Source organism: Oncorhynchus masou, chromosome 31, assembly GCF_036934945.1.
Source record: "Oncorhynchus masou masou isolate Uvic2021 chromosome 31, UVic_Omas_1.1, whole genome shotgun sequence".
Lineage (NCBI taxonomy): Eukaryota > Metazoa > Chordata > Actinopteri > Salmoniformes > Salmonidae > Oncorhynchus > Oncorhynchus masou.
Window position 1 is genome coordinate 93,454,625 of NC_088242.1, and position 23,833 is coordinate 93,478,457.

Below are 23,833 nucleotides of genomic sequence, written 5' to 3' on the forward strand. Positions count from 1 at the left end.
CAGTCAAGCGCCCAAGCTAACTGGCTAACGTTGCCTAGCTATTTCCAGACAAATGAGAGAACACATTATCCATTTTACCCACCCTAGCTGGTTAGGCAGTTTATGTTATCCAGATTGTTGGTGATTGCAACTGTGCTGTTGGCAACAATTTAATTGCCGACATTTACTGGCCGCGGCGCGTTCGTAAACTCAGTTATTCTGCACTATGGCACACTCAGACAAGAGTGCTCTGAAATCGGAGTAGATAGCCAGAATTAGCCATGTCCATGGAGAATGCACAACGACTATACCACTTAGCTAAGAATGACGTGAATAATCAAGTCAATGAACGTTGGGTAGTTAGATTATAGTCAATATACTGCCTGGCAAGTTCAATGTATTAGCAACCAACTAATGTTAGGTAACTAACATTCCGGCGGCAGGTAGCCTCGTGGTTAGAGCGTTGGACGAGTAGTAACGTTGCAAGATCGAATGCCCGACACGACAAGGTTAAAAAATATATTTTTTAAATCTGTCGTTCAGGGGCAGACCAAGGCAGTCAACCCACTGTTCCGAGGTAGTCATTGAAAATAACAATTTGTTCTTAACTGACTTGCCTAGTTAAATTTAAAAAAAATGTAAAATAAAAAAAACATACTGCTGTAATGCTATGTGGTTCGTAAGGACAGCGTAGCTAACAAATTGTCAGCCAACCTAACGTGTAACGTAACTACTTCATTACAGTGCTCAACATTTGTCATAATTAGTTAAAGTAATGAATTTGTATGCGCTCGGACTTCGACTGAATATTTTCCACCATTTTCTTCAAATATGGTCTATACTTCGTATTTTGGTAAATTTAGTACGACATCCGGGAACTTTTGGCATACTAACTCTATCCATACTATAACCAATAAGCATACTAACTCTATCCATACTATAACCAATAAGCATACTAACTCTATCCATACTATAACCAATAAGCATACTAACTCTATCCATACTATAACCAATAAGCATACTAACTCTATCCATACTATAACCAATAAGCTATAATACTAATCTATCCATACTATATCCAATAAGCATACTAACTCTATCCATACTATAACCAATAAGCATACTAACATCTATGACCAATCCATACATATAACCAATAAGCATACTAACTCTATCCATACTATAACCAATAAGCATACTAACTCTATCCATACTATAACCAATAACATACTAACTCTATCCATACTATAACCAATAAGCATACTGACTCTATCCATACTATAACCAATAAGCATACTAACTCTATCCATACTATGACCAATGACCTAAATCCAAGCATACTAACTAACTCTATCTATAACCAATCCTAATATCCATATATAACCAATAAGCATACTAACTCTATCCATACTATATCCAATAAGCATACTAACTCTATCCATACTATAACCAATAAGCGTACTCAATTTAACGTCACAAATAGTATGGTTAGTGTGAGTATTTGAACACGGCACAATAGTTAAGGACCTGCATACGCCCTGCTTACGGTCTTAAGGTTTGAGTATGCCCGTTTGGCTTACCGTCATGCGGGGGATCGACAATAAAGTCCTCTGTTTCCATGTCCTCCTTCATCTCCTCGTCCTCGTCCTCTTCTTCCGCCTGTTCGTTGGCTATGAGTTGTCGGGCCATCCTGATGCTGAGGCCCTCGTTGTAATGCATCTTCCTCATCATTTCAAACTGCTTCTTTTTCGCTGATGGGGAGAAAGAGAGGTTTCAATTGCTTTGGCGACGTAAAACATATATGTTTCCCATGCCAATAAAGCCCTTTGAATTGAGGTGGGTTGAAAGAGAGAAAGTGAGGGAGGGAGGCTAGGGGGAGCCACAATTCAGACACATACTGTAAATATCCTGATTTCCAGTCTGTGGAGGAGACAGTGGATACATAGAGTTACTTTAGTAGAGGCTAGGACGGCGCATTCAAAAGCTAAAGGAAAAAAGGGAGGTTTTAACATGCTTATCCTCAAAATGGCGGTTGAAGGATCAATACACCATAAACAAACTTTCCTGCGGATCCAGACTGAACAGTTCCAGTTGAATCTGATCTACCTTCAAGGACATGGTTCTGAGATGAACCGGTCAAAATAACTGCCTTCTAATTCCAGCAATCAATCTACTACTACACAAATATACCTTTGATACGTTTCAGTCAACGTTTTAGTCACCTTGTATTTACAGGGCCTTGCGAAAGTATTCGGCCCCCTTGAACTTTGCGACCTTTTGCCACATTTCAGGCTTCAAACATAAAGATATAAAACTGTATTTTTTTTGTGAAGAAACAACAACAAGTGGGACACAATCATGAAGTGGAACGACATTCATTGGATGTTTCAAACTTTTTTAACAAATCAAAAACTGAAAAATTGGGCGTGCAAAATTATTCAGCCCCTTTACTTTCAGTGCAGCAAACTCTCTCCAGAAGTTCAGTGAGGATCTCTGAATGATCAAATGTTGACCTAAATGACTAATGATGATAAATACAATACGTTTTGATAAATCAAAACGACGCCCGACTGAACAGTCGTCCAGGTGTGTCAAACCTCGGGCCTGTAGGACCTGCCTTGTCGATAGTGCTGTACTTCTATTTCTGCCAACCGATCTAGTCATGATTGCTGGAACATATTTAATAGTCCCACCATTGGCCAACTTTCTTCTCACCAGAACAGGGAAATACAAGGTAATTACTTACAAATGATTTACACGTAGGCTAGGGCAAGCCGCTAATCTAGTGTAGTGAATGTAAGAATTTAAAAGGAGTGGAAAGTCTATTGATAAAAGACATTTAGAACATGCAGCTGTCAGGTTATCATGACGACGGTTGCAACAGGGTCAAAGTTTAACGTTTCTTGCTCCTTCCCCACGAAAGTAGTGGTTGTTATATGAAAAGTAAATGCCGACGAGCTAAAAATAATAATAAAATAACATGTTTACAGCCAACATACCAGGAACCCTTTCTGAAAGCAATCAGAGACATTTTCAAAAAATGACTTGCAATTGCAGCAGTACACGAGAGGCTGTCAGGAGAGGCTTATTTTTAGCAAACAATAGCTTTGGAGTGTGAAGCAACAACCTTGAGGGACATTGTTACATGGAAACTAGGTGGCAGAGAGGATGTGACACAGATTTCAAATTTGGAAGCCAATGTCTGGAGGCTTAGTGATGTCACATTAGTACAGTCTCATGGAGTAACAGTGTGAGGTTAGGGGACTGCTGGCTCAATGTGTTGGGGATGAATTTTGTTACTACTAGTTGTCAAGATCACTCCAATCAATCAATTCCCTTGCTGATTGTTCGAAGCACACTACTTCAAATTCAGGTCACTCATAATTTAGAAAATCAAAAGATAATCTAATATTAAATACATGTTGTATTCAGTTGATGGCCCATCTAACTCTGAAGAAAAGTATGTATGAAGGTCAGCAGGTCTCATATACAAATATATTATAGGTGATTATTTATTTATTTTTAGAAACACCATTTTGTAAAACGGTTAGGATTCTAACTCATAGCAACATTATTAATCTATGAGAGTATGTCGGGACACAGATTTCAGTATTTGGGGAGAATTTACACGTTAAGCTCTTGCTTTCCCCTTTACTCCTGAGATAAAAATGCAGGAAAGTGAGGAGAGAGACAAGTGTGTCTGGAGCCAAAATGGACTACAGTCAATTGGAACAGTCACCGGGAGCAAGCTCCGTTTGGACCGTCGGCAGTGCCCGGGGCTGCTGAGCTGATAGAATCCGTTATCAGGCACAGAGCGCTTGACACAACACAAGGAGAGGTCAGGGAAAAGTCAGGGCCTGATGCCCAGTGGGAATAGGGACGTGAGGGGGTGAGAGGCAGGCCCCACCTTGAGCCTCTGGGGTTAGTTCATCCTCTTCCTCACTGCTCTCCTCTTCCTCTCTCATGAAGCGAGGTTCTGTTCCTTCTGCTGCCGTCAACCTGGGGTGGAAGGGAAGAGAAATAAGTGAGAAAGTGTCTAAAAAAAGACAGAAATAAACATGTGCAGGGGAAGTAGATGTGGCCATCAGCACACGTGAATCAAAGTCAACCCTCCAAGATCAATGTCCACATCCCCACGGAAATCTAATTACCAACATGTACGTGTTCATGAGGGTCTCACATTAAACAGAAGGGTCATATAAGTGTGTAGCCATTACTGTAAGGACGCTACAGACAGAACAGTCAGTTTAAGCTAGAGAAATTTTATTTGCATTGGATGAGTCTCCAATCCACCACATCTGCCTACGTAATACTTCTGAGGTGAAAGGTGACAGAGCTAGAGCGGTGTTTGTCAGACCATGAGACATCCCGAAAAACATTTTTTTTTAGGTCTCCTCACAAAATAATTTGTGGCCTACAACCTATTATGACCCCTTTACGGAAAGATGACTCTCTCGAACACGATGGTGTTCTCCGTTTCACTCTACGACCCCCCACAAGCGTCTTGGGACTTGTCTGAAGTCGCTACAGCCGACCTGCCAACTCGTCTCTGTAGCGTCCTTACAGATTTGGCTACACAGTAATATGACCCCTCTGTGTAAAAGGTGAGAATCATGAACATGTTGGTTGTCGTGCACTAGGACAACCAACAGATCTCACGACTGAAGGTTCCCCGGTATCAGTTGAAACATTTATATAGAAGTATATATGGGAGACTGTTTAGTGTCAAAAATCACATTTCCTGATCTTTCAGGTATAGGACAGACAGTTCAGAACAAAGTACCGTTCCATGTAGTGAATCTGTAATTCAATGGGTTTGTATGAGCTAATAGCAGCAAGGCCAAATAAAAAATGTCAAATCATTCTTAAAATATATATTTTTATACTTCAAAAATGGTCAAAAATCAAAGAGCAAAATGATCCTTGGTATCAAAGACCCCCTGCGGCTTAGACAGGGCTTATATTCTTATGGGTGAAAATGCAGTACGACACAGGCGCACACCCTAGAGGAAGTCAGATTCACACTGCTTGTGTTAAGTCAGTGCCTTGCTAATTCCCTTATTTTCCACCAGCTGAATCAGGCAAACATTTTCCAGTTGTGTGACCTTTCACGCCTTCAGACAAAACCATTCAATTCTTTGCCTCATAAAAAATTTAAAAAAAAAATCTGGGTGAAGTTTGGGATATGGCACAATAACCTGACTTTTGACTGTGAGAAACACTTCTCCTAAAATAAAATGTTGTCCTTAATTAACATACTGGTTCATGAAGTCCAGAAGAGTTTGAGTCAGACAATATAATAGCAAGACTATGAGCTCTATATATACATCTATGAAGTTCCCTACTGGAAGAGGATGAGCATCCCAGTAGTCACGGTCACAACTTTTCCTGGTCCACATTCACTTTCTAAATGACCTTTTAAAGGAGGAAGAGCAGAATTATTTAAAAACAGGCCCTAGTTCTCTTGGAGAGAGATACAGATGAGGGCAGGAACAGAGTGAGACAAAACACCGAATAAGAAAGGGAGGGAGGATAGATTTGGGGGAGGGGGAGAGAACGAGTGAACGCAAGAGGGTAAGGAGGAAGGGAGTAAGGGGAAAGTAGAGAGAAACAAAACGAGTATGTGAGTAAGAGAAAGAGGGACAAAGAAAACGAAGGAGCGAGAGAGACCAGGCACTAGCCATTTTAATAGGATGAGGTTGAACAATGGTACACTGAGTGAAAATAAACAATGCCGGCAGATAGAGTTTCAGGCCGGAAACTCAGCAGAACAATCCTCTTCACTTATTTACTGTCATCCATCTCCACAACACCAGACTTTTGATGTGAGTAGACACGAGCAATGCACATACAGGCCCAGAGCATAAACAGACATCTCTTTCAAGCCTAGACCAGACCCAATATGATTGCACAATAGCCGACCAGACGGCCACTGATGTAATACTTCAAACAGCGTCCTTTAAACCTTTCCAAGTGCTTTTATTTCCTTGAACAGCGGCCATGATATCCTGTGTCTTGTTCTGAAGATGGCGATGCATTAAGTTTGACAGTTGAGGGAGAAACGGACTGAATAGTCAAACATTATTTTAGACGTGTTGATGGTGACAAAGCCAGATTTTTTTTTTAAATTTGTAGTGTTACGCGACGAATACTGTGTTAAATATGTAACACTGAACTCCGTGGTCTTTATCCCTCCAACTAAATGGGGATATGCAAATGTGCAGCATCCGTTGAGACAGTTAAGTGTGTAGGCCTGGGATATATCATGCATTTCAATGTAGAAATAAATAACCGCGATAAGACGATTGTGGACTACAGGAAACGGAGGGCCAAGCACATCGACAGGGCTGTAGTGGAGCGGGTCGACAGCGTGTTCACATTACTAAGGAATTAACATGGTCCACACACACACAAACACCTCTCCCTATGGAGGCTGAAAAGATTTTGCATGGGCCCCTCAGATCCTCAAAAAGTTTTTTAGCTGCACCATTTGACGGCATCTTGAATGGCTGCGTCACCGCTTGGTATGGCAACTGCTTGGCATCTGACCGCATGGCGCTAGTGGGTAGCTTCCTACAATCCCAGACCGCTATACCAGGCGGTGTCAGATGAAGGACCTAAAATAAATGAAAATGTCCAGCCACCCAAGTCATACGGTTCTCTCCACTACCACACGGGAAACAGTAACAGCGCACTAAGTCTGGAACCAACAGAACCCTGAAACAGCTTCTACCCCTAAGCCATAACACTACTAAATTTTTATTTTACCTTTAATTAACTAGGCAAGTCAGTTAAGAACAAATTCTTATTTTCAATCACGGCCTAGGAACAGCCTGTTCAGGGGCAGAATGACAAATTTTTACCTTGTCAGCTCGGGGGTTTGATCTTGCAACCTTCCGGTTACTAGTCCAACGCTCTAGCCACTAGGCTACCCTGCCGCCCCTAGTTACCCAAATAGCTAATAGGACTATCTGCATTGACCCTCTTTGCACAAACACTTTTGACTCATCACATACCCTAAATCAACTGTTAATCCTGTTGCCTAGTAACCCCTAGTCACTTCACTCCTACATAACTTGGCTATATATGCAGGGTACCAGTACCGAGTCGATGTGCAGGGGTAGGAGGTAATAGTAGATATGTACATATACAGTGCCATCAGAAAGTATTCCCACAGACTTTATCCCCCCCCAAAAAATTGTTAAGACGATGTAAAATGTTTTCAATTGAGATTATCGTCACTGGCCTACACACAAAACCCCATGAGATAATAGTGGAACTTCAGTGCATTCAGAAAGTATTCAGACGCCTTGATTGTTACGTTACAGCCTTATCCCCCCTCCAACAATACCAGATAATGACAATGCAAAAAAAAAATTACATCACATTTACATAAGTATTCAGACCCTTTACTCAGTTCTTTGTTGAAGGACCTTTGGCAACAATTACAGCATCAAGTCTTCCTGGGTACATTTACATTTAAGTCATTTAGCAGACGCTCTTATCCAGAGCGACTTACAAATTGGTGAATTCACCTTCTGACATCCAGTGGAACAGCCACTTTACAATAGTGCATCTAAATCATTTAAGGGGGGGTGAGAAGGATTACTTTATCCTATCCTAGGTATTCCTTGAAGAGGTGGGGTTTCAGGTGTCTCCGGAAGGTGGTGATTGACTATTCCTGGGTATGATGCCACAAGTGCACCTGTATTTGGGGAGTTTTTCCCCCTTTTTCTCTGCAGATCCTCTCTAGCTGTCAGGTTGGATGGAGAGCGTTGCTGCACAGCTATTGTCAAGTCTCTCCAGAGATGTTAGATTGGGTTTAAGTCCGGGCTCTGTCTGGGCCACTCAAGGACATTCAGAGATTTGTCCCAAAGCCACTGCTGCGTTGTGTTGGCTGTGTGCTTAGGGTCATTGTCCTGTCATTGTTATTGTCCTGTTGGAAGGTGAACCTTCGCCCCAGTCTGAGGTCCTGAGCAGGTTTTCATCAAGGATCTCTGTACTTTTGCGCCGTTCATTTTTTCCCTAAATCCTGACAAGTCTCCAGTCCAATGCCGCTGAAAAAGATCCCCACAGCAAGATGCTGCCACCACCATGCTTCACCGCCGGGATGGTACCAGGTTTCCTCCAAACGTGACACTTGACATTCAGGCCAAAGAGTTCAGTCTTGGTTTCATCAGACCAGAGAATCATGTTTCTCATGGTCAGAGTCCTTTCGGTGCCTCTTCGCAAACTCCAAGGGGGCTGTCATGTGCCAGTTACTGGAGGAGTGGCTTCAGTCTGGCCAATCTACCATAAAGGCCTGATTGGTGGTGTGCTGCAGAGATGGTTGGTTTTCCCATCTCCAGAGAGGAACTCTGGAGCTCTGTCAGTGACCATCGGGTTCTTGGTCATATCCCTGACCAAGGCCCTTCTCCCACAATTGCTCAGTTTGGCCGGGCAGCCAGCTTAAGGAAGAGTATTGGTGGTTACAAACTTCTTCCATTTAAGAATGGAGGCAACTGTGTTCTTGGGGACCTTCAATGCTGCAGAAAATGTTGGTACCCTTCCCCATATCTGTGCTTCGAAACAATCCTGTCTCGGCGCTCTACGGACAATTCCTTCGACCTCACGGCTTGGTTTTTGCTCTGACATGCACTGTCAACTGTGGGACCTTCTATAGACAGGTGTGTGCCATTCCAAATCATGTCCAATCAATTGAATTTACCACAGGTTGGGTAAAATCAAGTTGTAGAAACATCAAGGATGATCAATGGAAACAGGATGCACCCGAGTCTCATAGCAAAGGGTCGGAATACTTAAGTAAATGTATCCATTTTTTGTTAATACATTTGCATACTTTATTATTATGGGGTATTGTGTAAATTGAAGGATTTTTTTTATTTAATCCATTTTAGAATAAGGCTGTAACGTAACAAAATCTGGAAAAAAGTCAAGGGATCTGAATACTTTCCAAATGCACTGTTTTACACATTTTTTACTAATTAATAAAAATGAAAATCTGAAATGTCTTGAATCAAGTGTCAACCCCTCAGTTACTGCAAGCCTAAAGATCAGGATGAAACATTTCCTCATTTTGGATGGTGTATGAATACACACCGTCCCTACAAAGACACGGGACTCCTTCCTAACTTAGTTGCCGGAGAGGAAGGAAACCACTCGGGGATTTCACCATGAGGCAGTTAAAGTTTAATGGTTGTGATAGGAGAAAACTGAAGATGGATCAACAACATTGTAGTTACTACACAATACTAACCTATTTGACAGAGTAATACTGCAAAGCATGTGGCAAAGCAATTCATTTTTTTTTGTATGAATACAAAAATGTTATGTATAGGGAAAATCCAAAACACATTACAGAGCACCACTCTCCATATTTTCAAACAGTGGTGGCTGCATCATTTTATGGGTATGCTTGTAATCTTTAAGGCCCAGGGAGTTTTTAGGGATAAAAAAAATAAATAAAAAACGGAACTAGGCAAAGACAAAATCCTAGAGGAAAACCGAGTTCAGTCAGCTTTCCACCAGACACAGGGAGATGAATTCACCTTTCAGCAGGACAATAACCTTAAACACAAGGCCAAATCTACACTGGAGTTGCTTACCAAGCCGACAGTGAACATTCCGGAGTGACCAAGTTAATTTTGACATAAATCTACAGCAAGACCCGAAATGACTGACAAGCAACGATCAGCAACAAATTTGACAGCACTTGAATTCAGGCTGTAACACAAAATGTGGGATAAGTCAAGGGGTATGCATAGTATCAGAAAGCACTGTATATGTACATATCTACTTCAATTGCCTCCGACCCCTGCACATCGACTCAGTACAGGTACCCTATGTATTATAGCCAATCTATCATTACTTATTGTGTATTTATTCCTTGAGTTATACTTTCAATATCTTTCCTCTGCATAGTTGGGAAGGAAAGGTAAGTAAGCATTTCACTGTTAGTCCACACCTTTTGTTTACGAAGCATGTGACAAACACATTTTTGATTTGAAAATGTCGAAGAGGCATAACACAAGATAAGGCTGCGTGTAAGTTAATTATTCATTTCCATTTCACAGGTTTAAACCAACCGGACAGGTCGAGTCAACGCTGCAGGAAGTAACTGATCCAAGTCTGTAATCGCCTCCCGTTACATTGTCCTCATTCCCCTGGATTCAGGGTTGATGGGATCTATTGAGTGGCACTTATTGATCCAAGCGGTTTCATTTAAACAAATTCCTGGGCGCAGATCCATCTAACACCATTACGTGATGTTTAGCCAATACGTTCCACTGGGGGGAGATTAGGACGAGAGGTAATATCAGTGAGGTTAGAGATAGTTCTGTGCCTCGAGCATCTGTGGCCTAGTAGTCAACACCGGGATGAAAGTCAGAGAGAACAGATACCAGTGAAGAGACACAAGGGCTTACTCACTCCCTCTAACCCACATGCATTACTCACGCTGTCTGAAACACAAAGAAAACACTCAGTGCATCAGTAGTGTGATCACATTGAGGGATAAAGGTAACACTGAGATTAATGCAGTCGTCCAAGGCAGAGTCGATTTAGAGGGAATAGAAACACTTATTGAGTGGACACAGCGCTTGCAATGCCAGGGTCGTGGATTTAATTCCCGCATGGGACACATGCGCCCCAAAAAAATATACACACACACACACTAGATAAAAACTGCTATAATGGCATGTTACTTACACACAAAGGGCTGACCTCCCTGCCTGTTAAGTGGGTATAAAAACGTGTGGTAACAGAACATGTGACAGACCTTTGCCTCAGTGGAGTTTGGCCTTCAGGCTGTGACGGAGCATCTGCTCAACTCTATGATGAGGGCTAATGCTAAAGCAGTAGACTGGCTCCTACTGCGTTGCTACTGAAAATCTACACAGTGTTATCATAGCCGTGCCCACCTCTCTCTCGCCGTGTTATGGGATATAAGGTACCAGTTACATATGCACCATTGAGAGCATCCTGTCGGGATGTATCACCGCATGGCACGGCAACTGCACCGCATCGTGACTGCAGGGGTTCCCCAGAGGGTGGTGCTGTCTGCACAACACATGGCCGGGGGGGGTGGAATACCTGCCCTCACAGGAAACCAACAACACCCGATGTCACAAGAAGGCCAAACAGATCATCAAGGACATCGACCACACGAGCCACGGCCTGTTCACCCGGTTATCATCCGGAAGGCGAGGTCAGTACAGGTGCATCAAAGCTGGAACTGGAAGGAAGCATCTATCACTAGCCGGCTTCCACCTGGTTACGCAACCTTGCACCTTGGAGGCTGCTAGCCTATGTACATAGACCTGGAATCACTAGTCACTTTAAAAATGTTTGCATGCTGCTTTCCTCATCTCATACTGTATGTTAGTCAATGCCACGCTGACATTGAGCAATCTAATATTTATACAGTACCAGTCAAAAGTTTGGACACCTACTCATTCAAGAGTTATTTATTTTTTACAATTTTATACAGTGTAGAATAATAATGAAGACATCGAAACCATGAAATAACCCATGGAATCATGTAGTAACCAAACAAAGTGTTACAGTGAGGGAACAAAGTATTTGATCCCCTGCTGATTTTGTACGTTTGCCCACTGACAAAGAAATGATCAGTCTATAATTTTAATGGTAGGTTTATTTGAACAGTGAGAGACAGAATAACAACAAAAAAAATCCAGAAAAACACGTCAAAAATGTTATAAATTGATTTGCATTTTAATGAGGGAATCAAATACTTTTTTCCCCTCACTGTAGATCAAAGTAGACGTCATATTTGAGATTATTCAAAGTAGCCACTCTTTACCTTGACTGCTTTGCACACTCCTGGCCTTCTCTTAACCAGCTTCATTAGGTAGCCACCTGGAATGCATTTAAATTAACAGGTGTGCCTTGTTAAAAGCTCATTGGGGAATTTCTTTCCTTCTTAATGCATTTCAGCCAATCAGTTGTGTTGTGACAAGGTAGGGGTGGTATATAGAAGATCGCCCTATTTGGTAAAATACCAAATCCATATTACAGCAAGAACAGCTCAAACAAGCAAAGAGAAAACGACAGTCCATCATTAGTTTAGGACATGAAGGTCAGTCATTCTGGAAAATTTCCAGAACTTTGAACGTTTCTTCAAGTGCAGTCGCAAAAAACATCAAGCGCTATGATCAAACTGGCTCTCATGAGGACCGCTACAGGAAAGGAAATTACAACCCAGATAAATACTTCAGAGTTCAAGTAAAAAAGACATCAACTGTTCAGAGGAGACCATGTAAATCAGGCCTTCATGAGTCGAATTGCTGCAAAGAAACCACTACTATAGGACACCAAAAAGAAGACTACAAGAAGAGACTTGTGCTTGGGCCAAGAAAAACATGAGCAATGGACATTAGACCAGTGGACCATGTCCTTGGTCTGATGAGTCCAAATGACAGATTATTGCTTTCAACCGGCGTATCTTTGTGAGACGCAGAGTAGGAGAACGGATGATCGCTGCATGCATGGTTCCCACCGTGAAGCATGGAGGTGGTGTGATGGTGCTATGCTGGTGACACTGTCCGTGATTCATTTAGAATTCAAGGCACACTTGCCACCACAGCATTCTGCAGTGATATGCCACCACAGCATTCTGCAGTGATATGCCACCACAGCATTCTGCAGTGATATGCCACCACAGCATTCTGCAGTGATATGCCACCACAGCATTCTGCAGTGATATGCCACCACAGCATTCTGCAGTGATATGCCATCACAGCATTCTGCAGTGATATGCCATCACATCTGGTTTGCATTTATTGGGAGTGTCTTTTTTCAACAAGACAATAACCAAAAACACACATCCAGGCTGTGTAAGGGCTATTTGACCAAGAGTGATGGAGTGCGACATCAGATGAACGGATCTCCACAATCACCCAACCTCAACCCAATTGAGATGATTTGGGGTGAGTTGGATCACAGAGTGAAGGAAAAGCAGCCAGCAAGTGCTCAGCATATGTGGGAACTCCTTCAAGACTGTTAGAAACACATTCCAGGTGAAGCTGGTTGAGAGAAAGCTTTGTACACTCTTGGCAGTCAATTCAAAGGGTGGCTACTTGGAAGAATCTAACATATATTTAGATTTTTTTAACACTTTCTTGGTTATTTCTAGGGATGCACGATATAGTCGGTGAACATATCGGAATCGTCCGATATTAGCTAAAAATGCCAACATCGACCCGATGTCTAGTTTAATGCCGATGTGCAAAACTGATGTCAAAACTTACGTGCATACCTATATAACACAGATAAGAACATCTTTGTATATAACGTAGGTACATAACGACACCATGTAAAATGTTGAGATACACCGCATTCCTAACCTAGCCCACAATGTCTGCTGTGTGGATCGAGCAGTCAAGTAGTCATTTGAAAGTAAGAACATTTCAGCTTGACAACCCAAAGGCAAAATCCATTATCGCCAAGATAATGGAATTCATTGTCCTTGACAATCAACCGTTCTCTGCCGTGGGTGATGTTGGCTTTCACCGACTGGTCTAGCACACTTTTTTTTTTGAGGGGTACTATTTTTCAGATGTTGCCCTACCGGAGTTACACAGTAATAGTGTCCCTGCTATTAGCTTCACAGCTGACCTTTGGACCAGCGATAACAGCCCCATGAGCATGCCGAGTCTGACAGCACAGTGGGTCGTCGAGGATTTCATACTGAGGAAAGTCGTATTGCCTGCTCATGAATATGCTGGTTGTCATACCTCTGCTGCCATTGCAAATGGCACTTGAGGACATGAACACATAAGCTCGGTCCATTCAAACAACTGACTGGAGAAATAAGCTCATCAACTGTGCCTGCAGCAGACGTGATACCCTCGGTCATGGCATTGAAACGCCTGCTCAAAACTGACAGGGACGTAAACAAAATGTGCACAACATTTGAGAAAAGCTTTATGTGCGTATGGAACATTTCTGGGATCTTTTTTTTTTCAGCTCATGAAACATGGGACAAACTTTACATGTTGCGTTTATATTTTTATTCAGCGTAGAATTTGTATTCTAATTCCTAATTCTAATGCCGCCGATTCTGTCACGACAGTGGAGTGCGCATGCCCATTCTGACTTCGCCAATACTAAGATAACCAGTTAGCTAGCAGCTAGAGTGTAACGTTAGATGGCCCCTTTTCCCGACGAGGTGGATGCTTTTACTGGCCCACATTGGGGAATTAAACAGTTGCCCTTGACAAAAGTTTGGCCTGGCAACTAAACTGCCCACACAGGCTAGTTGTCGCCACCATGCTCGATGCTATGTACAAGGACCGCTACTTCGATGCAGACAAGAAACAGGGTTTATGTGAAATGTTACATACACAGCTGGACAAGATGGAAACAGACAGTGACAGTGCCCACCAAGGAAGAGGCCACAGACAGACAGTGCTGAAACTTCACTGCTTGACATGTATGATGCCATCCTGGTTAAATGAAATGATTGAACAACGAAACAGCACAGTAAGTAAGTGAAAGAAATATGTTTTGATTATGTTTTACTGGTAATGGGGACATACATAAATGCCAACAAAATAACTTTTTGGTCAGTGTGGTGTGTGTAACCTTTAATTAACTGACTTGACTAGTTAAATAAGAACAAATTCTTACTTACAATGGGCGGCCAAACCCGGATGACGCTGGGCCAATTGTGTGCTGCCCTATGGGACTCCCAATCACGGCCAGATGTGATACAGCCTGCATTCTAACCAAGGGACTGTAGCGACGCCTCTTATTTATCCGTTATTTTACCAGGTAAGTTGACTGAGAACACGTTCTCATTTGCAGCAACGACCTGGGGAATAGTTACAGGGAAGAGGGGGATTAATGAGCCAATTGTAAACTGGGGATTATTAGGTGACTGATGGTTTGATGGCCAGATTGAGAATTTAGCCAGGACACCGGGGTTAACACCCCTACTCTCACGATAAATGCCATGGGATCTTTAATGACCGCAGAGTCAGGACACTCGTTTAACGTCCCATCCACAAGACGGCACCCTACACAGGGCAGTGTCCCCAATCACTGCTCTGGGGCATAGGGATATTTTTTAGACCAGAGGAAAGAGTGCCTCCTACTGACCCTCCAACACCACTTCCAGCAGAATCTGGTCACCCATCCAGGAACTGACCAGGACCAACCCTGCTTAGCTTCAGAAGCAAGCCAGCGGTGGTATGCAGGGTGGTATGCTGCTGGCACTGTGCCTTAGACCGCTGAGTCCATGTGTGTGTTAACTATTAAACTGTACTAGAATGCTTAAAATGCCATTAAAATTTTAGATAACCGACAGTTTTCGGGCTTTGAAAAAATCAGATATCGGTATCTGTCAAATGTAATATCGGTGCTTCACTAGTTATTTCATAGTTTAATGACTTCACTATTTACAATGTAGAAAGTAGTAAAATTAAAGAAAAACCATTGGAGCAGGTGTCCAAACTTTTGGCTGGTACTGTAGGTAAATAAACAGGGTATCAGTTACTGAAAAACTGTATCACACACACAATGTTTGAGTTTGGAAAGAGGCTTAACACACCTCCCGAGTGGCGCAGTGGACTAAAGCACTGCATTGCTAGAGGCGTCACTACAGACCCTGGTTCGTTTCCAGGCTGTGTCACAACCAGACGCGATCGGGAGTCCCAGAGGGCGGTGCACATTTAGCCCAGCGTCGTCTGGGTTAGAGAAGGACGTCATTGTAAATAATCATTTATTTTAACTGACTTGTCTAGTTCAATAAAGGTTACATTTAAAAACTCTTGGACTGTAGGCTAATTGAGAGTAACAGTAAAGTCGGTGCTAGTAGGAAAAAAATATAGGACAGTTTAAGTTCACGAAAGGCAAGGGTATTAATTTTAGATTTTTGTATTTTTTTTTAATGGGGGGTGATTTCACTTCTGCAGTTTTACCTCTACTGTTAACTCAACTGCTGAGACCATCTTCTGACAGCTGCAAAAGTATTTAGCTGATCATTCAATTTAACAAAGATCAACATTCCCTCTACACACAATGTTATTGGGGGGGTGGCATGCCCTTGAGGTCAAATAGTGAGAAGTATCCAGCTGTGTGCAACCAGTAGGCTTTTGTGGGCCTGGTGTATCGCGTGAGTCAGTGGCTTAATTCCAGGGCGTCACTGTGCTGTGCACATGCCAGTCGGCGCACTAACGCTGGTCCAGGGTGTTGCGTTAACCACCGTTGCTTTAACAGCTAGCTAGCACGAACTCTCTCTAGCACAAACGCTCGCTAGCACACGCTAGCTAGCACAAACGCTCTCTAGCACACGCTAGCGAGCACAAACGCTCTCTAGCACACGCTAGCTAGCACACGCTAGCGAGCACAAACTCTAGCACACGCTAGCTAACACAAACTCTCTCTAGCACACACTACCAAGTACCTATCTTCTAATTCTAAATGTAATTTCACCACCTGTGCTGTTGGTGGCGGTAACGCACCATCTTCTCTGGCACCATTCAACATCCTGTCAGAGTTCGTATGTCCCATAGCATCTGTGGCGTAAGAAGGCTTCTGCTGCAGCCAGACCCTAATTGCAAATAGTTGAAATCCAGATGAGTACATTCTGTTATACAGCGCGTTCAAGCCGTATCTCCATACGGAGTCCCCGGTCAGTGACGACGACCTCCCCCCAGACCTAGTCAGTCAGTGACGACCTCCCCCCAGACCTAGTCAGTCAGTGACGACCCCCCCCACCCCCCCAGACCTATTCAGTCAGTGATGACCCCCCCCCCCCACCCTCCCAGACCTATTCAGTCAGTGACGACCTACCCCAGACCTATTCAGTCAGTGACGACCCCCCCCCACCCTATTCAGTCAGTGACGACCCTCCACCCTCCCAGACCTATTCAGTCAGTGATGACCCTCCACCCTCCCAGACCTATTCAGTCAGTGACCCCCCACCCCCCAGACCTATTCAGTCCACCCCCCCAGACCTATTCAGTCAGTGACCCCCCACCCCCCAGACCTATTCAGTCCACCCCCCCAGACCTATTCAGTCAGTGACGACCCCCCACCCCCCAGACCTATTCAGTCAGTGACGACCCCCCACCCCCAGACCTATTCAGTCCACCCCCCACCCCCCAGACCTATTCAGTGACGACCCTCCACCCCCCCAGACCTATTCAGTCAGTGACCCTCCACCCTCCCAGACCTATTCAGTCAGTGATGACCCTCCACCCTCCCAGACCTATTCAGTCAGTGATGACCCTCCACCCTCCCAAACCTATTCAGTCAGTGATGACCCTCCACCCTCCCAGACCTATTCAGTCAGTGATGACCCTCCACCCCCCAGACCTATTCAGTCAGTGATGACCCTCCAGCCCCCCCCCAGACCTATTCAGTCAGTGATGACCCCCCACCCCCAGACCTATTCAGTCAGTGATGACCCCGCCCACCCCCCCAGACCTATTCAGTCAGTGATGACCCTCCACCCCCCCACACCTCTTCAGTCAGTGACGACCCCCCCCCACCCTCCCAGACCTCTTCAGTCAGTGATGACCCTCCACCCTCCCAGACCTCTTCAGTCAGAAATAACTTACTTGGAGGCCAGGTCACCCACAGTGGGCAAGTTGACCTCTGAGTCGCTGTGCGCCCCTTCATCCTCCTCGTCCCCCACCATCCTGAGGGAGAGAGAATGAGAGAACAGTGTGTCACAACGGTGACCTTCTATGCAGCGGCCTTGGAGATTGGGTTACCAGTTTAGATGGCCCACCCCACCTACGCTTTATGCAGACTAGGCAGAAACTCATCCACACGCACGTACACACACTGAACCTGCACTGCAAGAATTGAGGTGCCCTGTGAGAGCAGGCCAATCTAATATCAAAATTGTATCTAATCCGGGGTGAGCATATTCTCTACAAAAATGATCAAATTATAGTCTCCTTTCTACATCACATTAGTCTGGGATCTCGGTACTGTTCACACACACATTATAAAAGCAGGATGACGCCAAACTTATCAGAGCAGAGTTTCTTCTCAGGCCAAGTCAATCACAAATCTCTGTTCTCAACAAATGTGTATATTTGACTCGAGAAAAGTAGTTTGTCTTTTGGTTTTCCATGGGCCAAGAATGTGTAGTGTGAAAATTCCAACTGTCATTTTCACATGTAATAGGCCTTACTAATTGAATAAAAGAATACCATTATGAGGTATTCGTAAACAATAAAGTCGAAAACTGGTAATACCAGATAAAATGGCCTCCCATAGACAATGTTGACAGTCGCTGGGTAACTATGTCCTTACCTGTTCATGAGAATGAATTGCATCGTGTTTTACACATTGACTGGGGCAACTCACCTGTTGTAGGGCGTGCTGGGCTCGTCGATCTTCATCAACCCATAGTCCTTGTCTGCCGGGTGGTACGTGGCCAGGATGTTCATCTCGTCCCATTTCTGTGACTTCTTCCTGAAAGAATGAGTCCAGAGATGAGCTCAGGGTAGTACTAAAAACCAACCAGATATTACCCTAGAGACCTGGCAGATTTAATCTAGGACTACACAGTGACCCAGTTTTCACTCCCATAGTGTATTTTGGGAACAAAAACAAGGCAGCAATTTTAAATAAATAAATAAGGGTCTTATGTACAATTAAATGATTAATTGTTGGGAAAATGACAGTGTCCCCGTACAGAGGTTGGTCACTTCACTTTCAGCATGATGATCAAGTGATCAAGCGAGTGAGTGTGAGTGGGTGTGTTGAAAAGCTTCACAAATGTACTTTCCCCAGGTACAAATTGTAGGCTCTCTCTGGGCTTCTGGCTAGAGTTGGCGCCTTCAATAACACCGCTGTCTGGACTTGGAGACAGTGCCAAATACAGCCGTTAAACTGTCTCTGCTGGCGCGCCCTCCTCCCTTTGTCAAAGTAGCCAGCCTCCCGGACGTGTTTATGGAGGCAGAGGCCTGCCATCATGGTAGAGAGGGGTGGGTGGGGTGATAAATCTGCTCCCTGCTGCAGTAATCCTGCAGAGCCATCGCTAGCTGCTCACACACACACACACACACACACACAATAAGTCAGGCACACAGCAGGCAGTTTGACTGTCGATGGCACTGGGCGAAATCAATGGGAGACACGCCCTGTACAGCTGTGTCTCACACTAAAATGGCACATCATGGGATGAGGCACATATCAATACTGCTCAGTCAGGCTTGCTGAGGTAGGCCGGCTCTTAGCCACTGTTTCACAACCTATATAACCCATGGGATACATGTAAGAAACCAATGTAAGCTCGTGAAGACAAAACATAAAATGATACCATTACATTAAACTGTCAGAGACATACAGTGAGCTCCAAAAGTATGTCAGTCACACATGTTGTTTTGGCTCTGTACTTCAGAAATTATATGATGACTGAGGTTAAAGGGCAGGCGGTCAGCTTTAACGTGAAGGTATTTTCATCCGTATCATGGGAACAGTTTAGAAATTACAGCACTTTCTATACATATTCCCCCCCATGGTAGGGGACAAATGCACTTACACTCAGCAACAAAAAAAAGTCCCATTTTCAGGACCCTGCCTTTCAAAGATAATTCGTAAAAATCCAAATACCTTCACAGATCTTCATTGTAAAATGGTTTAATCACTGTTAACCATGCTTGTTCAATGAACCATAAACAATTAATGAACATGCACCTGTGGACCGGTTAAGACACTAACAGCTTACAGACGGTAGGCAATTAAGGTCACAGTTCTGAAAACATAGGAAACTAAAGAGGCCTTTCTACTTACTCTGAAAAATACCAAAAGAAAGATGCCCAGGGTCCCTGCTCATCTGCGTGAACGTGTCTTAGGCATGCTGCAAGGAGGCATGAGGACTGCAGATGTGGCCAGGGCAATAAATTGCAATGTCCGTACTGTGAGACACCTAAAGACAGAGCTAAAGGGAGACAGGACGGACAGCTGATCATCCTCACAGTGGCAGACCACGTGTAACAACAAATGCACAGGATCGGTACATCCGAACATCACACCTAAGGGACAGGTACAGGATGGCAACAACTGCCCGAGTTACTCCAGGAACGCACAATCACTCAATCGTTGCTCAGACTGTCCGCAATAGGCTGAGAGAGGCTGGACTGAGGGCTTGTAGGCCTGTTGTAAGGCAGGTCCTCACCAGCAACGTCGCCTATGGGCACAAACCCACCATCGCTGGACCAGACAGGACTTGCAAAAAGTGCTCTTCACTGACGAGTCGTGGTTGTCTCACCAGGGGTGATAGTCGGATTCACGTTCATCGAAGGAATGAGCGTTACACAGAGGCCTGTACTCTGGAGCAGGATCGATTTGGAGGGGAGGGTTCGTCATGGTCTGGGGCAGTGTGTCACAGCATCATCTGACTGAGCTTGTTGCCATTGCAGGCAATCTCCTCCCTCATGTGGTACCCTTCCTGCAGGCTCATCCTGACATGACCCTCCAGCATGACAATGCCACCAGCCATACTGCTCGTTCTGTGCACGATTTCCTGCAAGACAGGAATGTCAGTGTTCTGCCATGGCCAGCGAAGAGCACGGATCTCAATCCCATTGAGCACGTCTGGGACCTGTTTTATCGGAGGGTGAGGGCTAGGGCCATTACCCCCAGACATTTCCGGGAACTTGCAGGTGCCTTGGTGGAAGAGTGGGGTAACATCTCACAGCAAGAACAGGAAAATCTGGTGCAGTCCATGAGAAGGAGATGCACTGCATGGCTTTTGATTTTGACCCCCGCTTTGTTCAGAGACACATTATTTAATTTATGTTAGTCACATGTCTGTGGAACTTGTTCAGTTTATGTCTCAGTTGTTGAATCTTATGTTCATACAAATATTTACACATGTTACATATGCTGAAAATAAAACAAAGTGAGAGGGCGTTTCTTTTTTTGCTGGGTTCATATGCGTCTTAAAGTAGTCAAAAGTTTAGTATTTGGTCCTATATTCATAGCAAGCAAAGATTACATCAAGCTTGTGACTCTACAAACTTGTTGAATGCATTTGCAGTTTGTTTCAGATGATTTTGTGCCCAATGTAAATGGTAAAGAATGTATTGTAAATAAGAATAGCATGTTTCTAAACACTTCAACATGAATGTTGAAGCTACCATAATTATGGATTATCCTGAATGAATAATAAATGATGAATGATAAATTCAGAGGGATAATTATCATAACCAAAAACAAACAAAAAAAAACACTTCCCTGTTACTGTAATGGTGAGAGGTTAGCATGTCTTGGGGGTATGATATTTGTCCGTGTGTATTTCTCATTCATCCAGGATTATACGTAATCATGGTAACTTCCACATTAATGTAGAAGTGTTTAGAAACATATTATATTTTTATTTCCAATAAAAGTGACTCTAAAATGACAAAATACATTACTTACAATTAATTTCTATTGGGCACAAAATCATCTGAAACACAACCAAAGACAATAAGCAACTGCATCCAACAAGTTTGTAGAGTCACAAGCTTGATGTAATCATTGCGTGCTATGAATATGAGATTAAATGCTAAACTTGAGAACACAAGTGAATGGCCCAATACTTTTAGTCGCCTAAAATGGTCTATGTACAAAAAGTGCAGTAATTTCTAAACGTTTTACCCCATATGGATGAAAATATCCTCAAATTAACGCTGACAGTCTGCACTTTAACCTCATAGTCATGGTATTATTTCAAATCCAAGTGTTGGGAGTACAGAATCAAAACAATAACAGAAATCGGTCACTGTCCAAACAGGTTTGGAGCTCACTGTATGTGGAAATGACTAGTTTGCATTTACTTTTTAAAATTTCACCAACCCTACTTTGATGCGTCTACATTCACCAGACTTTGAACCATACCTTACATTTACATTACATTTAAGTCATTTAGCAGGCACCTTCAAGGACAATTTCTAAATCCTTTAAAACACTAGCCAAACTAGTATGACTACATCTGGGCCAGTGCAGATAGGGAGTTTTGTCTGTATGTGAGAAGTGTTGACATGCCAGTAGAGGAGAGGAGCCAGTTTCACTGCTCTAAAATGTCTGTATGTCAGTCTGTGTATTTCTGCGTCTGTCTTTATCCTTCTGTGTGAGGGGGTTGGTTATACAACACATCCCAGACACTGCCAGCCAGCCTGGCCTGATTTACAGTACACAGCACCCATGCAAATCCACTCAAGACCTGACGCAGCCAGTCAGATTTGTGTTCTTCTAAAAAATAAAAATACATAATGGAATGACGACAACCACCTCTTCAAGTAAAAAAAAAAATATATACATTACTTCTGTTATTCTTATTCGTATATTATTATTTTTCAACTGATTTGTTGGTTAAGGGCTCCTAAGTAAGCATTTCACTGTAAAGTCTACATCTGTTGTATTCGGCACATGATGTGACTAATAAACTTTGATTTGTGAACGGACGCTATTTGACTCTCCCATTCAGTGTGTGTGCAGTGAGCATCTCTTGGAGAGGCCAACAGCTAGGTACATCCCTCTAAAAGTGGGAGGTGACTACACTATCAGATAGCATATGCTAAGACAAGCAGTGTGTTAAAAGAGCTCTCTGGTCTATGCTTTCCAGCCATGGTCTTTGTGTGGCTCAGTTGGTAGAGCATGGCGCTTTCAAAAAAATGCCAGGGTTGTGGGTTCGATTCCCATGGGGGACCAGTACCAAAATGCATGCGCTCTACTGTAAGTCGCTCTGGATAAGAGCATCTGTTAAATGACTAAAATGTTGTTTGTTAAAACCAGAGCACACTAAAGTCAATACAAGGAGTATTAGGGACTTGGAGAGGCGGGGAAAGACTAAACATCCACTCATGTTGAGATAAATCTGTTTAAAAATACATTTATTTTTGTTGTTGTTGCTTGAACCCAGTGGAGCCCATTGTCAAGGGACTGCAGTGCCCATTTGATCTACTATACTGGAGCAGGAAGTAGGCTACTATGCAGGTTGCTCCAAAGGCATTTTCTCCCCACAAAAGTCATGATAGTCGATGAATGTCCCTCAACCCACTCATGAAATGGTCATATTGGGCATCTAAGACAATGGAGGAGAGATATGGTTCCATGAAACCATGCCTTTGACTCAGTTAAAAGTCATTGACTATCATGAATAATGAACGACTGAGCTTGGGGTCCATGCGTCAATGTTGACTGATTAGTGAGTGCAATGAAATGGCCTCCATTGAAATTGAGAAGATACTTGACTATTGTTTACGGGGCACCACTAGTCATGCCCCATGACACTTTCTAGAACTCTATGGCAGGAAGTTGTGATTGTTTGGACTCTGGACAGGTGCAGAGTGGACAACTTCTTTGTGACAGCAATATGGATATTTGGAAAGCTGGCTCAGGATATCCCTTGGTGCTGTATAATGAATTGAAAGCTCCAGTCTTTTCTGTCCCCTTCAGTAAACAAGAGATGGCAACACAGCCTAGCGGTTAAGAGCGTTGGGCCAGTAATAGAAAGGTCGCTGGCTCGAATCCCCAAGCCGGCAAGGTGAGAAAAAAATAAAAATCTGCCCTAGATGCCCTTAACCCCCAACAACAACTGCTCCCCGGGCTCCAATGATGTGGATTAAGGCAGTCGTCATTGTCCCTCACCTCTCTGATTCAGAGGGGTTGGGTTAAATGCAGAAGTTTCAGTTGAATGCATTCACTTGGACAACTGACTAGGTACCACTTACCCTTTCCACCCTTACCAGGGTTCCATCCAACCATTTCACATGAATAAAGTGCATGTTGGATTTTTTATGTTACGACAGGCCTGATGGGAAAAAGCCATATATGATAGTCAAGGTAGGATCTTTTTTTGAGTTGGTCAAATCAATCATGCGAG

The 23,833-nt window shown here is 43.5% G+C and overlaps 1 protein-coding gene across 2 annotated transcripts in view; it reads right to left on the minus strand.

The window, feature by feature from the left end:
* Window positions 1-23,833, minus strand: part of ppp1r2 (protein phosphatase 1, regulatory (inhibitor) subunit 2) — a 34,956-nt gene that overhangs the window by 5,498 nt on the left and 5,625 nt on the right. For both annotated transcript variants that reach the window (XM_064952576.1, XM_064952575.1), the window contains exons 2-5: window positions 18,325-18,432; window positions 17,565-17,645; window positions 3,887-3,978; window positions 1,560-1,730 (exon numbers count right to left, since the gene is read on the minus strand). In XM_064952576.1, the coding sequence (XP_064808648.1) occupies window positions 1,560-1,730; window positions 3,887-3,978; window positions 17,565-17,645; window positions 18,325-18,432 (452 nt within the window). The remainder of the gene's footprint in view (window positions 1-1,559; window positions 1,731-3,886; window positions 3,979-17,564; window positions 17,646-18,324; window positions 18,433-23,833) is intronic.